Raw genomic sequence first — 23,764 nt, forward strand, 5'->3', positions numbered from 1 at the left:
CTGGCAAATCTACACCATATATAGTCAGGAAGGCTATATAGGTGTAAAAATACCCCTGCCAGAATTCCAGAAAAAGCGGGAGAAGTCCGCCAGAAAAGGGGCGGGGCCATCTCCCTCAGCACACTGGCGCCATTTTTCCCTCACAGCTCCGCTGGAAGGACGCTCCCTGGCTCTCCCCTGCAGTTGTCAAGCTACATAAGGGTAAAAAAGAGAGGGGGGGCACTAAATTTAGGCGCAGTATATATAAAATAAGCAGCTATAAGGGAAAACACTCATTTATAGTGGGATCCCTGTGTTATATAGCGCTCTGATGTGTGCTGGCATACTCTCTCTCTGTCTCCCCAAAGGGCTTTGTGGGGTCCTGTCCTCTGTCAGAGCATTCCCTGTGTGTATGCGGTGTGTCGGTACGGCTGTGTCGACATGTTTGATGAGGAGGCTTATGTGGAGGCGGAGCAGATGCCGATAAATGTGATGTCACCCCCTGCGGGGTCGACACCTGAGTGGATGGTGCTGTGGAAGGAATTACGCGACAGTGTCGACTCCTTGCATAAAAGGTTTGACGACATACCAAATGTGGGACAGCCGGCTTCTCAGCCTGTGCCTGCCCAAGCGTCTCAAAAGCCATCAGGGGCTCTAAAATGCCCGCTACCTCAGATGGCAGACACAGATGTCGACACGGATACTGACTCCAGTGTCGACGACGATGAGACTAATGTAACTTCCAGTAGGGCCACACGTTACATGATTGAGGCAATGAAAAATGTGTTGCACATTTCTGATGTTACCCCCGGTACCACAAAAAAGGGTATTATGTTTGGAGAGAAAAAACTACCAGTAGCTTTTCCTCCATCTGAGGAGTTAAATGAAGTGTGTGAAGAAGCGTGGGCTTCCCCTGATAAGAAACTGGTAATTTCTAAGAGGTTACTAATGGCGTACCCTTTCCCGCCAGAGGATAGGGCACGTTGGGAAACATCCCCTAGGGTGGATAAAGCGCTCACACGCTTGTCAAAGAAGGTGGCACTACCGTCTCCGGATACGGCCGCCCTGAAGGAATCTGCTGATAGAAAGCAGGAGGCTATCCTGAAGTCTATATATACACACACAGGTGTTATACTGAGACCAGCTATTGCTTCAGCATGGATGTGCAGTGCTGCAGCTGCGTGGTCAGATTCCCTGTCGGAAAATATTGATACCCTAGACAGGGACACTATATTGCTAACCGTAGACTCGGCAGTGGACAGGAGATGCAGATTCTAAAAGGCACATGGAAGTTCTGCCTTCTAAGGGTGAGGAGTTGTTCGGGGATGGTCTCTCGGACCTCGTTCCACAGCAACAGCTGGGAAGTCTACATTTTTACCCCATGTTCCCTCACAGCCAAAGAAAGCACCGTATTATCAGGTACAGTCCTTTCGGCCCAATAGGGGCAAGCGGGTTAAGGGCGCGTCCTTTCTGCCCAGAGGCAGAGGTAGAGGGAAAAAGCTGCAGCATACAGCCAGTTCCCAGGAGCAAAAGTCCTCCCCCGCTTCCTCTAAGTCCACAGCATGACGCTGGGGCTCCACAGGCGGAGCCAGGTACGGTGGGGGCCCGTCTCAAATATTTCAGCAATCAGTGGGCTCGCTCACGGGTGGATCCCTGGATCTTTCAAGTTGTATCTCAGGGGTACAAGCTGGAATTCGAGACGTCTTCCCCCCCCGCCGTTTCCTCAAATCTGCCTTACCAACCACTTCCTCAGGCAGGGAGGCAGTGTTACAGGCAATTCACAAGCTGTATTCACAACAGGTGATAGTAAAGGTGCCCCTACTTCAACAAGGACGGGGTTACTATTCCACAATGTTTGTGGTACCGAAACCGGACGGTTCGGTCAGACCCATTTTAAATTTTAAATCCTTGAACACATATATAAAAAAAATTCAAGTTCAAGATGGAATCGCTCAGGGCGGTTATTGCAAGCCTGGACGAGGGGGATTACATGGTATCACTGGACATCAAGGATGCTTACCTGCATGTCCCCATTTACCATCCTCACCAGGAGTACCTCAGATTTGTGGTACAGGATTGTCATTACCAATTCCAGACGTTGCCGTTCGGTCTATCCACGGCTCCGAGGGTCTTTACCAAGGTAATGGCCGAAATGATGATACTCCTTCGAAAGAAGGGAGTTTTAATTATCCCGTACTTGGACGATCTCCTGATAAAGGCGAGGTCCAGGGAGCAGTAGTTGGTCGGGGTAGCACTATCTCGGGAGGTGCTACAACAGCACGGCTGGATTCTAAATATTCCAAAGTCACAGCTGGTCCCTACGACACGTCTACTGTTCCTGGGAATGGTTCTGGACACAGAACAGAAAAAAGTGTTTCTCCCGGAGGAGAAGGCCAAGGAGCTGTCATCTCTAGTCAGAGGCCTCCTAAAACCAAAACAGGTGTCGGTGCATCACTGCACGCGGATCCTGGGAAAGATGGTAGCTTCCTACGAAGCAATTCCATTCGGCAGGTTCCATGCAAGAACCTTTCAGTGGGACCTGTTGGACAAGTGGTCCGGATCGCATCTTCAGATGCATCGGCTGATAACCCTGTCTCCAAGGACAAGGGTGTCTCTGCTGTGGTGGCTGCAGAATGCTCATCTTCAAGAGGGCCGCAAATTCGGCATACAGGACTGGGTCCTGGTGACCACGGATGCCAGCCTTCGAGGCTGGGGGGCAGTCACACAGGGAAGAAACTTCCAAGGACTATGGTCAAGTCAGGAGACTTCCCTGCACATAAATATTCTGGAACTAAGGGCCATTTACAATGCCCTAAGTCAGGCAAAACCCCTGCTTCAAAACCAGCCGGTACTGATCCAGTCAGACAACATCACGGCGGTCGCCCATGTAAACCGACAGGGCGGCACGAGAAGCAGGACGGCGATGGCAGAAGCCACAAGGATTCTCCGATGGGCGGAAAATCACGTGTTAGCACTGTCAGCAGTGTTCATTCCGGGAGTGGACAACTGGGAAGCAGACTTCCTCAGCAGGCACGACCTCCACCCGGGAGAGTGGGGACTTCATCCAGAAGTCTTCCAACTGATTGTAAACCGTTGGGAAAGGCCACAGGTGGACATGATGGCGTCCCGCCTCAACAAAAAACTAGAATAGTATTGCGCCAGGTCAAGAGACCCGCAGGCGATAGCTGTGGACGCTCTAGTGACACCGTGGGTGTACCGGTCGGTTTATGTGTTCCCCCCTCTTCCTCTCATACCAAAGGTACTGAGGATAATAAGGAGAAGAGGAGTAAGGACTATACTCATTGTTCCGGATTGGCCAAGAAGAGCTTGGTACCCGGAACCTCAAGAAATGATCTCAGAGGACCCATGGCCTCTGCCGCTCAGACAGGACCTGCTGCAGCAGGGGCCCTGTCTGTTCCAAGACTTACCGCGGCTGCGTTTGACGGCATGGCGGTTGAACACCGGATCCTGAAGGAAAAGGGCATTCCGGAGGAAGTCATTCCTACGCTGATTAAAGCTAGGAAAGAAGTAACGGCAAACCATTATCACCGCATATGGCGTAAATATGTTGCGTGGTGTGAGGCCAGGAAGGCCCCAACGGAAGAATTTCAGCTGGGCCGTTTCCTGCACTTTCTACAGTCAGGGGTGACTATGGGCCTAAAATTGGGTTCCATTAAGGTCCAGATTTCGGCTCTATCTATTTTCTTCCAGAGAGAACTGGCTTCACTACCTGAAGTTCAAACTTTTGTTAAGGGAGTGCTGCATATTCAGCCCCCTTTTGTGCCTCCAGTGGCACCTTGGGATCTCAACGTGGTGTTGGATTTCCTAAAGTCACATTGGTTTGAGCCACTTAAGACCGTGGAATTGAAATATCTCACGTGGAAAGTGGTCATGTTGTTGGCCTTGGCTTCGGCCAGGCGTGTATCAGAATTGGCGGCTTTGTCATGTAAAAGCCCTTATCTGATTTTCCATATGGATAGGGCAGAATTGAGGACTCGTCCCCAATTTCTCCCTAAGGTGGTATCAGCCGTTCATCTGAACCAACCTATCGTGGTGCCTGCGGCTACTAAAGACTTGGAGGCTTCCAAGTTGTTGGACGTAGTCAGGGCCCTGAAAATTTATGTTTCCAGGACAGCTGGAGTCAGAAAGGCTGACTCGCTATTTATCCTGTATGCGCCCAACAAGTTGGGTGCACCTGCTTCAAAGCAGACTATTGCTCGCTGGATCTGTAGTACGATTCAGCTTGCACATTCTGCGGCTGGACTGCCGCATCCTAAATCCGTAAAAGCCCATTCCACGAGGAAGGTGGGCTCTTCTTGGGCGGCTGCCCGAGGGGTCTCTGCTCTACAACTTTGCCGAGCAGCTACTTGGTCGGGGTCAAACACATTTGCTAAATTCTACAAGTTTGACACCCTGGCTGAGGAGGACCTAGAGTTTGCCCATTCGGTGCTGCAGAGTCATCCGCACTCTCCCGCCCGTTTGGGAGCTTTGGTATAATCCCCATGGTCCTTACGGAGTCCCAGCATCCACTTAGGACGTCAGAGAAAATAAGAATTTACTCACCGGTAATTCTATTTCTCGTAGTCCGTAGTGGATGCTGGGCGCCCATCCCAAGTGCGGATTGTCTGCAATACTTGTATATAGTTATTGTTTAACCATCTGTTGAGAGGCTCAGTTGTTATCATACTGTTAACTGGGTATTGTATCACGAGTTATACGGTGTGATTGGTGTGGCTGGTATGAGTCTTACCCGGGATTCAAAATCCTTCCTTATTGTGTCAGCTCTTCCGGGCACAGTATCCTAACTGAAGTCTGGAGGAGAGTCATAGTGGGAGGAGCCAGTGCACACCAGTAGTCTAAAGCTTTCTTTTAGTTGTGCCCAGTCTCCTGCGGAGCCGCTATTCCCCATGGTCCTTACGGATACCCAGCATCCACTACGGAGTACGAGAAATAGAATTACCGGTGAGTAAATTCTTATTTTTTGTATTTCTAAAAACTCTTTAATAAGAAACATACATATAGGATAGTCAATTGTGAATCTGAAAATACACCTATTAAATCGGTGTCAACAAAGTGAAAATATAAATAAATTATTTAAAGGTCTATATACCATATTATAGAGATCCTTATAATAATTTTGATCTCTGATCAGCTGCTCCCTGTTAAGCGAATTTGTAGTAAATTGTACAATAAATTTATATAGTTTTTAAATGTACCGGTGCACTTCTTCACTAGCTTAAATAAATGTGTACATAGTTCAACTTGTAGGTAACAATATATGTATCTTTAACAAGTCCTCTCTTCATATTTTTGCTCATAACTAGAATCCAGTATTTACTTAATGTGAAAAAAACCCTTGTAGGTTAATGCGCACAAGAACAATTCAGCTATACATAAAGCTGTTATAATGTGTCGTTAATCAGTGGTACATAAAAGCATCATTATAGCTCTCAGCTGACCCAATGGTCAAAGTGAATCAAAGACCAGTGTTTCTCTGCTACTATTATCTCAAACAGATACTATGTTGCGCTTCTGTTGCCACATAATCAGGAAATATAATTTGCCAAATCCTCACAGAGAAATATACACACTGTAACAATTCAGCTGCTAGAAAAAATAGAAATAAACATATGACATACGTGGTATAATTTCACTTTTGATTGAGCACCTATATATTTCCAAGTGCTACATAAACCAATGAATCAAAAACAGAATACTCTACTGCTCTTCTATTCCCACATGATCAAAAAGTGTTGTTGCTGAATGACCGCCGACCCATCCATGAAGAGACCAACGAATCAGAAAATAGCATAAAAGGAGATCTTAGATGATTCAAGAAGGAAAAAATAGGAGAGGAAGAGTGACAGAGATGGGAGGGAAAGACGAGTGTAAGGAGTGTCTAATGGTGAGAGGCAAAGAAGGGGTGTTGAGCACGAAGAAAGGCGGGAGGGGGCGTGCAAACGGCATTAATACGCCATTGGCGGGGCGCTCTCCGGACAACGGAGGTGTGTCCGGACCATTGGGTGGGCGCTCCGCGGCGGCTGCGTGACGTCACGCAGCCGCTGCGACCCGGGACCCGCCCAGTAGCTCCCTGCAGAGTGCAGGAGCTGCGCTGGCAGGGAGCTACTCACCAGCTACAAAAGCATCACCGCTGTGCAATGCTTTTGTATCTGTGTGGGTGGTAGGGCCTGACATGCGGGGCCCTGTGCTGGGCGTCCCCCCGCATGTCAGAGTAAATGATCGTGGATGTGCTAAATTTAGCACATCTACGATAAACTCTGAATTACCCACAATAGCAGTACGTATATGGGCTTTTATGGTTGAGATGGAGTACGTGCCAGAGTGTAAAAGAATGTCCAGAGGGTTTAGAAAGTCTTGTTTTTGGAGTTTAGACAGGACAGACTGCAGATGAGAGGCCTGAAAATAGTAAAATTTATGAAGGGGACTAATGCCATACTTCTCCATGGCTTGTTCGTAGAATTAAGGAGATTACGAAGATGTATAATCCCGGCGGAGTGCCTAGCGCGAAAGCGAAGCGAGGCCCGTCCATTTTGGAAATCTAGGTTACCGGTAAGAGGAAGAAATATTGAGTGAGAGAATTGCAGGTTCAGTGATTTCCTGGACATTCTCCACGCCATGATAGTGTAAGTCAAGAGTAAATTGTCTAGGTGAGGTAGTTTCAGATCAGCGTTACGTGCATATAGACTATAGCTAAGGGACAGGGGAGCACTGAGTTGGGAGTCCAATGTTGAGTCAGTAAAAATATTCGTGCCTCTAAGCCAGTCCATGGTGAAGCGAAGAAGACACGCTCTGTCATTCAAATTCAGTCCTCCATTCTGTACTGTCTGGGATAATTTAAGAGAACTTATTCTAGTCCGTTTATTGGACCATATAAACTTAGAGATATGAGAGTTGAGGAGGGATAGGTCAGATGTTGTAAGCAGGATAGAGACCATTTGGAGGACATAGAGCAATTTTGGGAAGCAGGCCGTCTTGACAAGATTGCAGCGACCCAGAAGGTTGAGTGGTAAGTTTTGCCAGAGGCCGAGTTCAGTCTGAATTTTAGTAAGGATAGGGTGAACATTACAGGAATAAAGGAGAGCAGGATCAGAGGGTAATAAGACACCCAGATAAGTAATATGAGAGGGAGCCCAGCGGAATAGAAAGGGAGTGTCCCACTCCAGTATCGCCTGATGAAACAGGGCCAAGGCCTCTGATTTATCATAATTAATGGAGAATCCAGCGAAGGAAGAAAAAAGTACTATAGCGTCCCGCAACGCTGGGACAGACTGCTTGGGGTTAGAAGTGAGAAGAAGAATATCATCCGCAAATGCTATGATTTTCAATTACCGAGAGCCTGTTTTTATACCCTTAAAGATAGATGGGTGATATAACATATAAAGGGTTCTAGAGCTAGATTACAGAGGAGGAGGGACCTGTCTGGTCCCTCTTTCGAGGGTAAAAGGAGTTGAAGAAATGTTGTTGACTATCACCTGCGCGGTAGGGTTGGTATATAGAGATTGAACTAGGCCACAAAGTTTCTCCCCAAAACGCTGATAATGCAAGACTGTCAAGATGCTGCCAGGCAATCTTATCAAAAGCCTTCTCAGTGTCAAGGTTAATCAAGATGTTAGTCGCAATTTTCTGAGTACGACAGTGGGTGATAGCAGCCAGAGCAGCTCTAATACCTTGCACCGACTGCCTATGTTTAATAAAACCCAACTGTGCAGGTGATAAAATACGAGAAAGGCACGACCGCAGGCAAGTAGCTATTCATTTAGTCAGAATTTTGAAATCCTGATTAATAAAGGAAATTGGTCTATAAGAGCTAGTGAAGGAAGGGTATTTACTCAGTTTTTCTATGACAATAATCTTAGCTTCATTGAACCTGAGTGAAGTCTGTTTAGAGGCGAGGATGTGATTATACAAATACGTGAGAGTGGGAGCGAAGTCCTCCCAAAGCATGTTATAGAATTCAGCGCCAAATCCATCAGGGCAAGGACTCTTATTATTTGGCAGTCTTTTAATGGTGTCAATAACTTCCTCAGCTGTTATTGGGCCTCTAGAAAGTCCCTTTCCTCTTGGGAGAGGGTGGGGAGATTAGCCTCTTCAAGGAAAGAGCGACCCTCAACAATATCATCAGGGCCCTCGGTGTATAGGGAGTGATAGAAGCGCATGAACTCTGCACTAATAGTATTGGGGTCTGAGACACTTTTCCCTGAAACATTAATGGCGTTAACCCATATACGGGATTTGGGTCCCTTAATCAGATTGGCCAACAAACTTCCCGGTTTATTGCCCCATGTGAAATTTATTCCTCTGATAGTGATTAGATAATTGAGCACATTCAGTAAGGAAAGTGTCATAAATGTGCTTTGCTGAAAGATGAGCTTGTTTATACCGCCGATAAGAGGAGGTGAATGTCGCACTCAGTGTCTGTAATTGTGAAGAAAACTTTTTCCTTTTGGAGTGAGTATAAGACATAACATGTCCCCTAAGAACCGCCTTAGCAGCACCCCAAAACAACGGTAGTCTGTTCACTGTTATCTAAAGTGTAATTAAGCCAGGACTGTTTGAGGTGAAGAAGGAAATCAGTAGAATGTTGTAGGTATGCGGGGAATCACCAACATGTAGAAAAGCAATGAGGCAACGTTAATTGAATGTGTAAGGATATGGGAGCGTGATCTGATATGACAATCTCAGCGATAGACGTGTATGTAACCTTAGGAAAAAGGCAGGTAGAGGTGAAGATGCAGTCAGTGTGAGAGTGAGATGAGTGACGGTGAGAATGGAATGAAAAGTCTTTCAGGTATATGCAATTCACGGCGAATCGCGGCAAATTATCGCTGTTTTTTAATTCGACACAATTCGACAGGTGAATTCCGGCAGGTGGCTGCCGGAATTCACCATATTCAATGAAAAACGGATTCGACAGTCCCGCGGGCGAAAAACGGCCGATTTGCCGGATTTTGCCGCGAATTGAAAAAACGGGAAAAAAACAGAAAAAAATGGCGTGGGGTCCCCCCTCCAAAGCATAACCAGCCTCGGGCTCTTAGAGCTGGTCCTGGTTCTAAAAATGCGGGGAAAAAATTGACAGGGGATCCCCCGTATTTTTAAAACCACACCGGGCTCTGCGCCTGATGCTGGTGCAAAAAATACGGGGGACAAAAAGAGTAGGGCTCCCCCGTATTTTATACACCATCATCGGGCTCCACTAGCTGGACAGATAATGCCACAGCCGGTAGTCACTTTTATACAGCGCCCTGCGGCCGTGGCATTAAATATCCAACTAGTCACCCCTGGCCGGGGTACCCTGGGGGAGTGGGGACCCCTTCAATCAAGGGGTCCCCCCCCCAGCCACCCAAGGGCCAGGGGTGAAGCCCGAGGCTGTCCCCCCCCCATCCAAGGGCTGCGGATGGGAGGCTGATAGCCTTGAGTAAAATGACAGAATGTTGTTTTTTCCAGTAGTACTACAAGTCCCAGCAAGCCTCCCCCGCAAGCTGGTACTTGGAGAACCACAAGTACCAGCATGCGGGAGAAAAACGGGCCCGCTGGTACCTGTAGTACTACTGTGAAAAAATACCCAAATAAAAACAGGACACACACTGTGACAAGTACAACTTTATTACATACTGCCGACACACACATACTTACCTATGTTGACACGCCGACTGCCACAGTCTCCGACGATCCGAGGGTACCTGTTAAAAAATGATACTCACCTTCCAGCGTCCAGAGATAAATCCACGTCCAGAGTATAATCCACGTACTTGTTAAAAAAACAAACCGCATACCCGACCATGCCGGACTGAAAGGGGTCCCATATTGACACATGAGACCCCTTTCCCCGAATGTGCCGGGACCCCACGTGACTCCTGTCACTGAGGTCCCTTTAGCCAATCAGGAAGCGCTACTACGTGGCGCTCACCTGATTGGCTGTGCGCTCTCTGTGCTGTAACAGCGCATCGCACAGCTCTCTCCATTACTTGCAATGGTGTGAACTTTGCCGTCAGCGGGGGGGTTACCCGCGGTCAGCCGCTGACCGGCGGGTGACCCCACCGCTAACCGCAAGGTTCCCACCATTGAATATAATGGAGAGGCTTTGCGATGCGCTGTCTGAGCTCAGACGCGCAGAGCCAATCAGCAGAGTGCAAGGACGTTGCACTCGCTGATTGGCTGAAGAGACCTTTCAGTGTCAGCTGTCACGGAGAGGTCTCTGCATTCGGGGAAAGGGGTCTCATGTGTCAATATGGGACCCCTTTCAGTCCGCTGGCACGGGTTTTTGCGTTTTGTTATTTTGCCAAGTACCTAGATTATACTCTGGACGTGGATTTATCTCTGGACGCTGGAAGGTGAGTATAATTTTTTCACAGGTACCCTCGGATCGTCGGAGACTGTGGCAGTCGGCGTGTCAACATAGGTAAGTATGTGTGTGTCGGCAGTATGTAATAAAGTTGTACTTGTCACGATGTGTGTGTCCTGTTTTTATTTGGGTATTTTTTCCCCAGTAGTACTACAGGTACCAGCGGGCCCGTTTTTCTCCCGCATGCTGGTACTTGTGGTTCTCCAAGTACCAGCTTGCGGGGGAGGCTTGCTGGGACTTGTAGTACTACTGGAAAAAACAATATTCTGACATTTTTCTCAAGGCTATCAGCCTCCCATCCGCAGCCCTTGGATGGGGGGGACAGCCTCGGGCTTCACCCCTGGCCCTTGGGTGGCTGGGGGGACGACCCCTTGATTGAAGGGGTCCCCACTCCCCCAGGGTACCCCGGCCAGGGGTGACTAGTTGGATATTTAATGCCACGGCCGCAGGGCACTGTATAAAAGTGACCCCCGGCTATGGCATTATCTGTCCAGCTAGTGGAGCCCGATGCTGGTGTAAAAAATACGGGGGACCCCTACTCTTTTTGTCCCCCGTATTTTTTGCGCCAGCACCAGGCGCAGAGCCCGGTGCTGGTTTTAAAAATACGGGGGATCCCCTGTCAATTTTTCCCCCGCATTTTTAGAACCAGGACCAGCTCTAAGAGCCCGAGGCTGGTTATGCTTTGGAAGGGGGACCCCACGCCATTTTTTCCCTTGATTTTACCGTTCCAGCTATAAAAAAAAAAATATATATTTTTTTAAAAATATATAAATAATACTTGTGCCTCCAAAAAAGACAAACCAAGTACCTAATCCCTTCTAATATAAATAGATATGCTATTACCAAAAAAAAAAACACCAAAAAAAACATGTTTTAATTTTTTTTTTATTGCTTTCACCCTCCAAAGTGTGGCGGATTGAAAATGACGAATTTACTGTCTAAAAGCACTGTTGTCGAATTTCCAAACTTGAATTGAATACACTTTGGTCGAATTGCAGCACTTGTATCATTGCAGAAAAGTCGAATTTGACAAAAGTCGAATTTCAAAGTCTAATTTTGAAAGTCCGTTTTTTTGACGGAAAGCACTGAATTACATTGACGATTTTTTTTTTTTGGCGAAAAATTTCCGAAATTCGACAATTTCGGGAATTCGACCGCAATTGCATATACCCCTTTGAGTAGGGTGAAATATGCGCCACGGGTCAAGTATGTCAAGTTGCGTGCAGAAGGAGGGCAAAAGGTGACAGCGAGGAGCAGCAATTCGGGTACGTACTCTGGATCTATCCATGGATGGGTCGACGACCAGGTTAAAGTCCCCGCCAACAATCAGGTTTTGACCGCCCAAGGACAGAAGCATCGTTAAAAGAGCTGCAAAAAAGGAGTCAGAAGAGATGTTGGGAACGTACATGTTAAGAAGAGTAGATACAGTATTGTTAATAAACACATCTAGTAAAATAAATCTGCAATCAGGATCAAGAAGTTTACGAATATAGCATTGTATGTTGGCGTGGAAGAGGATAGCCACCCCTCTAGACTTAGAGTGATATGGGGCTCCCCAATCTAAGGAGCACGTAACGTATGTCTAGGGTCTTCCGACCAGCATTTTTCCTGAAGAAACGCAATATGAGGGGCCATGCGTTTCAAATGAGAAACCACTTTCCTATGCTTAACTGGGTGATTCAGCCCTTCCACGTTCCAAGACACAATACATAGCAAACTATCTCAAGAATCTCTATCTATATGAGGTTGTGGGGATGCAACAGACGCAATGCTAGCCTACACACACAGCTGGAAATATTAATGAGAATAAGATGAAACAGGGCCTCCCCCCGTCCCAGCGAGTGGGGAGGGGACACCCCAGGAGAGGAAAGCTGTCCTGGCCTAGGCAGACACAATATGAAAAACAAAAAAACAACAAGAACAACAAAAGTATCAAACAGAAAATTAACTAGAAGTGTACATGTATCATATACACAGTACTTCACATGTGAGACCTGAATGTAGAAACGGGACAATGATGAAGCACAAGCCATAAAAGTCAGGGAACAGTCAAGTATCAGGTTGGGTAAAGTCCAGCTTCGCCGCATCAGGGTCATCAAAGAATAGTGGCTTGCCATCTTCAAAGACTCGCAGACGGGCTCTCTACATGGTAGAAGTGGAGGAACATCTAGTTTGGGGAGGTGGACTTGGCGCGAGCCTGGTCCTCTGTGGTAGATACATTGATGACCTGTTTATTATTTGGAATGGGAATTCACTGCCAGCACAATTATTTTTAGATTCACTGAACACCAATAATTATACTTTAACCTTTACTCACTCTTATCACGTTGACCGAATGAACTTCCTGGATCTGACCTTAGAAGTTATAGGTGGAAAGATATGTACCAAGAATTATATTAAAGAAGTGGGAGCTAATGCATACCTACACTATTCTAGTGCCCATTATCTGCCTTGGAAAAAAAACATTCCCAGAGGCCAACTAATATACCTCAGGAGGAATTGTACAGATATGAAATCCTTTGAGACCCAAACCACTAATATGATGTATGCCTTCGAACAGAGAGGTTATCCCAGACAAGTTATCCAGAAAGCATTTGAGGAAGTCAAAGACCTAGACAGAAATTCCTTGTTACTACAGAAGAAAAAAGTGAATATAGAGGTAGAAGGTGAGAGACAGGTAGCTTTCATCACTACATATAATGAGCAGTGTTCAACAATCAAAAACATCATCAAGAAAAATGATAATATACTGAAACAGAATCACCTATTATTAGGAACGCTTCCATCAGAACCTATATTTATTCTTCGAAAGAATAGATCTCTCAAAAATTTTCGGCCAGGAGCTGCATGCACTGCCGGCAGCTACGTGACGTCACTGAGCGATATTAGCAGTCATATCTCTCCGTGCACGGTCGGCCGCGGAAACGCTAGACGACATCACTCATAGAGCGACGTCGTCTAGTGTGTATGGACCTTAAGGCTACCAGGCATAATGTATGCATTATCAATTTTCATAATAGTTTATTGTATGTTCACACATGCAGCAATAATATAAAATAAGTGTGTGAACGTATTTGAAAATAACATGTGGACCTTATCATCCCCACATAAGTAGAGCCATAATAGTAAAATTAACTTAAATACATAGTTCTGGTTGTACAAATTGCAAGTAAATAAAAGGTATGAATCCCAATTTAAAGCCGTGTTTTCTTGTTCAACCCCAGTTATTTTGGTACGCCTTGAATAGAAAGTGCTATTCCTGTGTACAGGTTCCCTCGTGTACATATTTGGCTGCAAGCCTCTGGCAGCATAGCATCTTAGCTGTAAAGTATGTTAGTGTTAAGTGACCTTTGAAGATAATCGGAGAGGAACAGAAGGACAGCAGACTATCTTTCCCTCCTGCAAACAACAGCCCACAGAGAGTAACCTAATCCAATACCACCAACGCCTGCACTCCGCACAGCCTGGACCCTGACCTCCCTTTCTGATTAAGTAACAGCCATACAGCACTCACACATTGCTTTCTGCACCTCATTTATACTCTCTACAACCACTGTGTAACATTCTCAGCCTTTCCGTTCCTTCCATTAGTTACAAAAAAAAAAACGGTTTTCACTGTCTCTGCTTTTACATCCTCCTTCTCATTGTTCTTTCTATATTACACCCACTCCATTCTATATTATTCCTCTGAACAACACTACTGTACTGGAATTATGGCTCCTCGATCTTGTCCCATACCAATCCTCACTGCTAGGTCACCACCCACCCAAATTTCCAGACTACCCACACGCATTCAGAATCCAGCCAACCTGATCCCCATCTCCCCTGTCCCCTCCCTTCCCTTCTCCTGTGCACTCTGGAATGCTAGATCAATCTGCAACAAGTTGCCAACTATCCACGACCTCTTCATCTCCCACTCTTTTAACCTTCTCGCCATCACTGAAACCTGGCTCTCCTCCTCTGACACCACCTCGGACCTGGCCGCCAGGGTGGAGGCGTGGGCATCCTTCTCTCCCCAAACTGCACCTTTCGTGTCATCCCACCTGAGCCCTCCCTCACCTTCTCCACCTTTTGAGGTCCACACTATCCGCCTCTTCTACCCCATTCACCTCCATGTGGCAGCGATCTACCGCCCCCCTGGCCGCTGTTCACCTTTCCTTGACAACTTTGCTGCCTGGCTTCCCCACATTCTCTCCTCCGACCTCCCCTCTATCATCCTCGGTGACTTTAACATCCCTATCGACATCACTAATGTAGCTTCCTCTAATCTTCTTGCCCTTTAACCTCCTTTTGGGCTTTCTCAGTGGGCCTCCGCCCCTACTCACAATCTCGGTCACTCCCTCAACCTTGTCTTCACCCACCGATGTGATCTCTCTGATTTCTCGAACTCTTCCTTCCCTCTTTCTGACCACCATCTGCTTTCTTTTACCCTCTCATCTTCCCCTCTCCGCTCCACGCCCAGACCCACCATCACCAGACGCATCAACCCCGCTATCCTGTCCTCCCTTGAGACCTTCCTCTCTCCTCTTTCCACTATGACTTGTCCCAACCAGGCAGCCTCCTTCTATAACTCTTCCCTTACCGCTGCTCTCGACTCTGTGGCCCTCCTCTCCTCTGTCCCCCTCCGCCGCTCCAAACCCCAACCCTGGCACACCAAACTTACACGATTCCTACAAAAATGTTCACGCTCCGCAGAATGCTCCTGGAGGAGATCCCACTCTCTGGTGGATTTCCTCCATTTCAAGTTTATCCCCTCCTCCTATAGCTCTGCTCTTTCTCTCGCCAAGCAATCCTTTTTCCAAGCACTCATCTCTTCTCAGTCCTCCAGTCCACGCCGACTCTTTGAAACTTTCAACACTCTCCTTCGCCCCCCTCCTCCTTCCCTCCCCTCCTCCCTCACTGCCACTTACTTTGCCTCCTTCTTCATCTCCAAAATTGAGGATATTCAAAATTACATCTCCCGTCACCCCTCTGCTGCCCCCCTGCCCCCACCATCCCTCCCCTCCATCTATCCCACCCTGTCCTGCTTCTGTCCCACCTCAGACAAGGAAGTCCACTCCCTCATCTTATCCTCCCCCCCCCCCCCCCCCCCCCCTCCCATCTTCTCCGCTCCCCCCTTCCCCCACTTCCTGCTCCCACCTTGCTCACCTCTTTAACCTATCGCTCTCTACTGGCATCTTTCCCTCACCATTCAAACATGCTCTGGTGTCCCCTATTCTCAAAAAAACTAACCTCGACCCTTCATCACTCACTAGCTACCGCCCCATCTCTCTTCTCCCTTTCGCCTCCAAACTACTGAATGACTGGTCTACAGCCGCCTCACAAGCTACCTCTCTGACCACTACATCCTTGATCCACTGCAATCTGGCTTTCGCCCACTCCACCGAGACTGCCCTGGTGAAAGTCACCAATGACCTGCTTTCAGCCAAATCCAAGGGCCACTTCTCTTTGCTCATCCTTCTGGACCTCTCTGCTGCCTTTGACACCATGGATCAGCCTCTCCTCCTCCGCACACTCCAAAACGTTGGCCTCTCTAGCACCGTCCTTGACTGGTTTACCTCATACCTCACTAACCACTACTTCTCTGTGTCTGCCTCTGGAACCACCTCACACCCTTCCATCCTTCATGTTGGTGTCCCTCAGGGTTCTGTCCTAGGCCCCCTTCTGTTCTCCCTGTACACTTCTTCCCTGGGTGCGCTCATTAACTCCTTTGGCCTTCAATACCACCTCTATGCTGATGACACACAACTCTACCTCTCCTGATCTGTCCCCCTCTGTCCTCTCTCAGGTCTCCAGCTGCCTCTCTGCCATCTCCTCCTGGATGTCTGAGCGCTCTCTGAAGCTCAACATGGACAAAACTGAACTCATTATCTTTCCCCCAGCCAGAGCAACACCCCCTACAAATATCTCTATCACTGTTGACAACACTATCATCTCCCCCGTTCCCCAACTCCACTTCCTGGGCGTCACTCTTGACTCCTCCCTTTCCTTTGCACCCTACATCCAATCTCTGGCGCAATTTTGTCGGTTCCAGCTACACAACATTGCTCGCATCAGGCCATTTGTCTCCCAGAGTGTTACTAAACTTATCCACTCACTAGTCATCTCACAACTCGACTACTGCAATGTTCTCCTCACTGGCCTCACTTGCTCCCACCTCGCTCTCCTCCACTCTGTCCTCAACTCCGCAGCTAGGCTCATATTCCTCTCCCGCCGCTCCACTTCTGCCACTCCCCTTCGACAAAATCTACACTGGCTCCCATTCCCCTACAGAATCCTCTTCAAACTCCTCACCCTCACATACAAGGCCATCTCTAATTCCATTGCTCCCTACATCTCCAACCTCCTCTCCCTTCATACTCTCTCCCGCCCACTACGGTCGGCTGATGACCGTCGCCTCTCCTCTGCCTTGGTCACTGCTTCCCATGCACGAGTTCAGGATTTTGCCCTTGCTGCACCCCTTCAGTGGAACGCTCTCCCCCGCTCCATTAGACTCTCCCCAACCTTGCAAAGCTTCAAACGGGCACTGAAAACCCACCTATTTATCAAAGTGGACCCCTCCAATGCATAACCTAGTCCTTAGGCTGCTCCTCCATCCCCCTGCCCCATGCTTTGAACATCTCTGCTTTGCTTGCATACCGCAATCAAGCTTCCTCCTGCTTGCTTGCACCTCATGTCATCTGTCTGTCGCCCCTCCCCACTAGATTGTTAGCTCTTAAGAGCAGGGCCCTCTTTCCTCTTTTTGTCTAAGCACTCTTTTCGACACATTTCACTCAGCAACCATCTTTACCTGCTTTTTCTTCTACTGGTAAAGGCCCATCTCTATCTATGGCCGCCAGCCCCAAGTAGTACAATGATTACTCCCTCACTACTTATTTATTATTTATTTATTAGCAGTTTCTTATATAGCGCAGCATATTCCGTTGCGCTTTACAATTAGAACATCTAAGCTGTATTATGCTTTGAGAATTGTGGTGCTCTGTTACCTGCACCCCATTTTTGTTATTTATTTACTGTTATGCTAAGTTTTGTCTCCCTGTACTGTCCTTTGTACGGCGCTGCGAAACACTTGTGGCGCCCTATAAATAAAATTTTATAATAATAATAATGACACATAGCAAGGTTAATAAACTTGGTCATCAAGCTTTCCTGATGGAGAACCTTTCAACTAAGAGCAGAAGAACCAAACAATTCTGCAGACCCTTTACTATTGTAGGAATCTGCTTGTGTAAAAAGGCTGATTTATTTTATTCATGCTGTTATTACTGGGAAACAGGTTGCTAATGATACAGTACATAAATGACACTGACAGATCTAGGCTGGCCTTTGTAAATGTTCTCACCATTAGTGAATAGAGAATTCTTCAGCACTAGCTGGGCTCTTCCAATAAAGCTTCATAAAAGGCTTATTCAGTTGATCTAGATAATGTTTTGATTAGTAGGCCGTCCAGTTATAGAAGACGTTCTACATTGTTTCTGCACTTGGCATCTCATTTTAATTTAACAATGATACGTTTATAACTAATAATTATTCATATAAATCAATCCCTTCAGTTTTGAATCTAAAATATTAAATTACCTGCCTGAATCATGTCTTTGTCTCTTGAGTTTCTACCACGTATTTTATACACCGTGGGTCAGGCATACATTTATTTATCTGCTCACCCTAACTCTTTACAGTGTTTCTTTACCATTTGCAGTATGGTTGAGTTGTCTTTTTTTAATTTTTTTTATATTAATCTATATTTACGGTGTTCTTTCATTGACAGAAACACAAAATGAGTTCTACCCTGTACCACCTCCCTATAGTGTAGCAACTACTCTTCCAACTTATGATGAGGCGGAGAAGGCTAAAGCGGCAGCGATGGCAGCAGCTGCTGAAGCAGCTCAGAGGGTGAGCAAAGAATATTTACTTTATTTTATTCATTTTTATTTTTACATCTGCCAGCATCAATTCTAGTGCCCAGAACTGTTTCAGAGTGACAATATGTATTAATAAGTATAGAATTGTGTTCCTACATCACAATATAGTTCTGCAATTATCGGGGTAAGTAAAACTGTGTGATATTAACAATGTAAAACATTCTTACCTAAATAAAAAGCCATGGCTTGGTAGTGCGTAGTACAGGAAGATGTACATGGTAGCTATCATTTTATATTGGCTTAACACACGGACTACAAACAAGTTTAGGGAATGATGTATTATTTGCTTTGCGGAATTTCATAAGCTCACTGCAATAATTTCTAAATGAATAAGAAATTACAACAGTCGTCAAGTTAAACACTGAAACATTCCACTTTAGGTAACCTACAATATTCCAATAATCATAGATTAATGAATTGATGGGTTCAGAATGTGATCCCATTTAGATCTATGAAGTGTTTAGCAATTATTTTTGTAGTGTTCTTTTCTTTTTCTACCACACACCCTGAACAATTCTGTTCTTAAAATAAGCCTAATTGATATTCTACCTACTACAAACAGCTATAAGGTTGTCCTACTTTTGGATTCCTGGCTGTACATCGGACGTGTGAGATCATACATGCTGTTAAATAGCTTAATAAAGGCACATTCCTTATACATACATTAGAGCTGTGCTGATTGCTCATACTCACACAGGTGAATCAACTGTATGTGATAATACAAATACATTTATTAAATATAGTAAATATAAAACCATTACATAACATCAAAACTTTCAATTTCATTTGACTAAATATTATGTCAGTGTTCCAAAATTCTACAAATCTGTCTTAAATACGCTATCTGTGGAGAGCAACCCAGAGTGAGTGGGTCCAGCTGTAAGTAAGCATGCAGTATAACTCACTGTGAGTACATAAACTGTGCATTGTGAGTACCTAAACTGTGCATTGTGAGTACCTAAACTGTGCACTGTGAGTACCTAAACTGTGCACTGTGAGTACCTAAACTGTGCACTGTGAGTACCTAAACTGTGCACTGTGAGTACCTAAACTGTGCACTGTGAGTACCTAAACTGTGCACTGTGAGTACCTAAACTGTGCACTGTGAGTACCTAAACTGTGCATTGTGAGTACATAAACTTTACTGAGGTACACCCAGCACTCTGACAAACTGTTGATCTAGAAAGGGCTAGTATGGTTAGATGTATATTTCAGATGATTTTGTTACGGGAGGAGAATCAGAGCAAGGTAATAAACAGAAAATATCACAATACCTTTTAACTGAATGGTACAATTTATGTTAAAATAGTAAAAAATAGGGGAAGCAATAAGGGATAATGAGAAGACCACACTTGCTGGTAATGGTACAGCTGTGGGATCCTTTAAAGAAGGGGAAGAAAAGATCAGGCTAATAATTTAAGGAGTGAAATAATCCTTATGTTCTAGCACGGTATGTAGTTATGTAACCGGCGGTCTCGCATTATTGGCACCTACATCCCGAACCCTCACCATCCTGACGGTCAGCATGCCGACCAACAGGGACTATTCACGACACCTATAGAGTGGGAATATATGCTATTGCGAACCACCGAGCCCACTGCGTGCAGAACGCAGCAAGCCCTCAAGGGCTTCATTGCGCTTGCTCCCCCCCGTCAGCAATCTCACAGCCGGGATTCTGAAATTGGTATTGTGACCGGCGATCTCCGGACCGTTGGTCAGACATACCCAACACTTTAGCACCTAAGGATGTCCAAATGTCAGGACAAAGTCCCAATTAGTGATCTGCACACAAACACCTACTCTAGCAAGTGTGTTTACATCCAGACTTTTGGCACAGTATGAGTGCTTCTCTCAGGCATATTCTTGCTAACTAGATTGCCCCACATCAGAAGTTACAGAATAAAGAATACTGTTCTTACCACGTTGTGATGGTTTTGTTCAATCCTGAACTGGGATTGCCTTAAAATGGGTGAGAGCAAATTGGTTAAATCACAGACAGGTTTTGACCACTTTCCAGTGTTTGGGAGCAAATTGTCGATTGTCATTTGCTCTCATCCATTACCAGATTTTCATTTCAACCAGCCAGATCTGGCAGATCATCTGCCAGATAATTGTATCGTATATGCCCAGCTTTAGAATAGTGCCCCCAAGGATACCTTATCGTTTCAAGCAAACATCACTTGGAGCAATGTACAAATGTTTCTGGTGGGTGTCTGGGTCCAAGCCCTCTGTCTTCTGTTGGTGAGAAGGGCTCTGCAAGTATAGTGGCAATTCAGAATAAAAGATAGCTGACACCAGCAGGACTTATACAGGATCGTTCATGCAACCTCTCACTCTATAAGTGGAGGCAAGTTATGATGCCAATGCAGTGCGTTTTATCTTCAACATAATTCTTTACAGATGATCACAATGTACAAATCTTCAAAGAGCTGGCCATAGCTAGTCCTCTATATACTGCAGCCACCTTTTCCACCTTATCTTGCTGGTGTCATAGAATTGAGAATTGAAGAGAAGTATAAAAAGCAGTTTCTGACCTAGTGCAGAAGGACAGCCATATACAGATGACTTGCATTAGCTGATGACCTTGAAATTCCGTGCCTGATTAGTCACCTATATTCAAAGGGAATCCTTTTTTCTCATACGTCCTAGAGGATGCTGGCGACAACATCAAGACCATGGGGTATAGACGGGATCCGCTGGAGACATGGGCACTCTTAAGACTTTTCATTGGGTGTTAACTGGCTCCTCCCTCTATGCCTCTCCTCCAGACCTCAGTTTTAGAAATGTGCCCAGGCAGACTGGATGCACTCTGAGGAGCTCTACTGAGTTTCTCTGAAAAGGCTTATGTTAGGTTTTTTATTTTCAGGGAGATCTGCTGGCATCAGACTCCCTGCTTCGTGGGACTGAGGGGGCAGAAGCAGAACCAACTTCCTAAAGAGTTTCATGGCTCTGCTTCTGGCTGACAGAACACCATTAGCTCCTGAAGGGTACTAAACGCTAGCCGTGTCTAGATGCTCACACCCACAGCACGCCGTCACCCCCCTCATATAGCCAGAAGTCAGAAGACAGGTGAGTATAAGAAGAATGATCTTCTATCAAGTAAGTGACGGCTGAGGTGCGGCTCGGCTGGCGGGAGCGCACCGCACCATTGCTGCCCACACACACAGGCACTGCAGGGTGCAGGGCGCGGGGGGGCGCGGTTATGGCGCACCGTGGGCAGCAAGAAAAATACCTCAAACTGGCTAAAAGGGGGCTTAAGTTGCCGCTGGCACAGCCCTACCCCCGCCAGTATAAATATTAGTGATTTTATGAGTGTAAGGATGTGCCATTGCGGGGGCGGAGCTTCTTCCTCAGGCAGCCAGCACACTACTCAGCGCCATTTTCTCTCCCTCTTCAGGCTGCAGAGAACACGCTGGTCCTCTCCTCCACTTATGACAAGTACAGGGTGCTATTAAGGGGGGGCAAAAAGCGATTGTGGTGCATTTGATAGTGTATATTACTATTTAAAAGCGCTCTTGGGCAGTACTGGCGCTGGGATTGTGAACTGGCTGCTCCTATCCTGTGTCCCTCTGACAGATTTTACTGTGGGTCTGTCCCCAAAATAAGTCCCAGTGTGTCTGTGAGTGTGCTGTACACGTGTGAGGCATGTCTGAGGCAGGGAGTTCCTCCCCGGAGGAAGCCATTTTAGGGACACAGAGTTGTAATGTGGTGGCGCTACCGGCACACCAAGAGCCTGCATGGGTGAAAGAGATACGTGACAGTATGCATCTGATTAACCGTAGATTAGATAAGTCTGAATCTAAGGCTGCATGCTGGAGAAAATCTGTGGAAGATGTGATTTTTCAGGATGCTGTTATTCCTTATGCGGGCGACCCCTCTGGGTCACATAAGAGACCATTTGCAAATTATGTAAACACTGATACCGACACGGATTCTGATTCTTGTGTCGACGATAGTGAATCCAGAGAGATAGATCATAAATGGCAAAAAGTAAACAATATATGATTGTGGCTATAAGGGACGTGTATGAGGTTACAGAAACCACTCCTGTACCTCAGGAGAAGGCTTATTTATGTAAGGAAAAGAAATCCAAAGTCATGTTCCCTCCTTCACACAAACTAAATGCTCTGTTTGAAGGGATGTGGGTGAATCCTGATAAAAAATTTCGTATTCCCAAAAGGATTCACATAGCTTACCATTTCCCGGCTAAGGACAGGAAAAAATGGGAGTCACCCCCTGTGTTAGACAGTGCACTTTTCAGGTTGACAAAGAAGGTAATTCTCCCTGCTCCTGGCACGGCTTCTCTTAAAGAGCCGGCAGACCGCAAAATGGAAACGACATTGAAATCCATTTATGTTACCAATGGTACACTGCTCAGGCCCACTATTGCCTGCGCATGGGTGAGTCGCGCTATTGAAAAATGGTCAGAAAGCGTGTCATCAGAAATTGACACGATTGATAAAGATGAGATACTCCTTAAGTTAGGGAATATCAAGGACGCTGCCGCCTACATGCTGGAAGCAATGGAGGATATTGGACTCTTGAGTTCACAAGCCGCTACCATGGCAGTATCGGCTAGGCGGGCGTTGTGGATTCGCCAGTGGAACGCGGATGCAGATTCCAAAAGAAACATGGAGGCTCTCCCATATAAAGGTGAGGCCTTATTTGGCGATGGCCTGGATGCGTTAGTCTCGGCGGCTACTGCAGGTATGTCGACATTTTTGCCCTCTGCGCCTGCACCGGCAAAAAAGACCTATCACCCGCAAATGCAGTCCTTTCGGCCCAATAAATACAAAAAGACGAGAGGTTCCCCCTTCTTTGCAGGTAGGGGACGGGGAAGGGGAAAGAAGCCCGCAGCGGCTCCAGGTTCCCAAGAGCAGAAGTCTACCCCTACTTCTGCCAAATCCCCAGCATGACGCTGGAGCTCCCTTGCGGGAGGCCGCTCGGGTGGGGGCACGTCTCAAACCCTTCAGCCAGGATTGGATTCTGTCTGGCCTGGATCCCTGGGTGTTGCAAATAGTATCCCAGGGATACAAACTTGAGTTTCAAGACGTTCCTCCATGCCGATTTTTCAAATCGACCTTGCCAGTTTCTCCACCAGAAAGAGAAGCAGTAACAGCGGCAATCCAAAAATTATGTCAAGACCAGGTCATAGTCCTGGTACCGTTGTCACAACAAGGGCGGGGTTTTTAATTCAAGCCTCTTTGTTGTTCCGAAGCCGGACGGCTCGGTCAGACCGATCCTAAATCTAAAAGATCTGAATTGCTACCTAAAAAGGTTCAAGTTCAAGATGGAATCACTTCGGGCGGTGATTGCCAGTCTGGAGGAGGGGGACTACTTGGTGTCGGTGGACATAAAGGATGCTTACCTGCATGTTCCCATTTATCCTCCTCACCAGGCTTATCTGAGATTTGCGATTCAGGATTGCCATTACCAATTCCAGACGTTACCTTTCGGTCTCTCCACGGCGCCGAGGGTATTCACCAAGGTGATGGCGGAG

General features: G+C 46.5%; 1 protein-coding gene across 3 annotated transcripts in view; it reads left to right on the forward strand.

Moving 5' to 3' along the window:
• Positions 1-23,764, forward strand: part of NDFIP2 (Nedd4 family interacting protein 2) — a 216,316-nt gene that overhangs the window by 56,750 nt on the left and 135,802 nt on the right. For all 3 annotated transcript variants that reach the window (XM_063952999.1, XM_063952998.1, XM_063953000.1), the window contains exon 3: positions 18,111-18,235. In XM_063952999.1, the coding sequence (XP_063809069.1) occupies positions 18,111-18,235 (125 nt within the window). The remainder of the gene's footprint in view (positions 1-18,110; positions 18,236-23,764) is intronic.

This window comes from Pseudophryne corroboree, chromosome 2 (assembly GCF_028390025.1).
Source record: "Pseudophryne corroboree isolate aPseCor3 chromosome 2, aPseCor3.hap2, whole genome shotgun sequence".
Lineage (NCBI taxonomy): Eukaryota > Metazoa > Chordata > Amphibia > Anura > Myobatrachidae > Pseudophryne > Pseudophryne corroboree.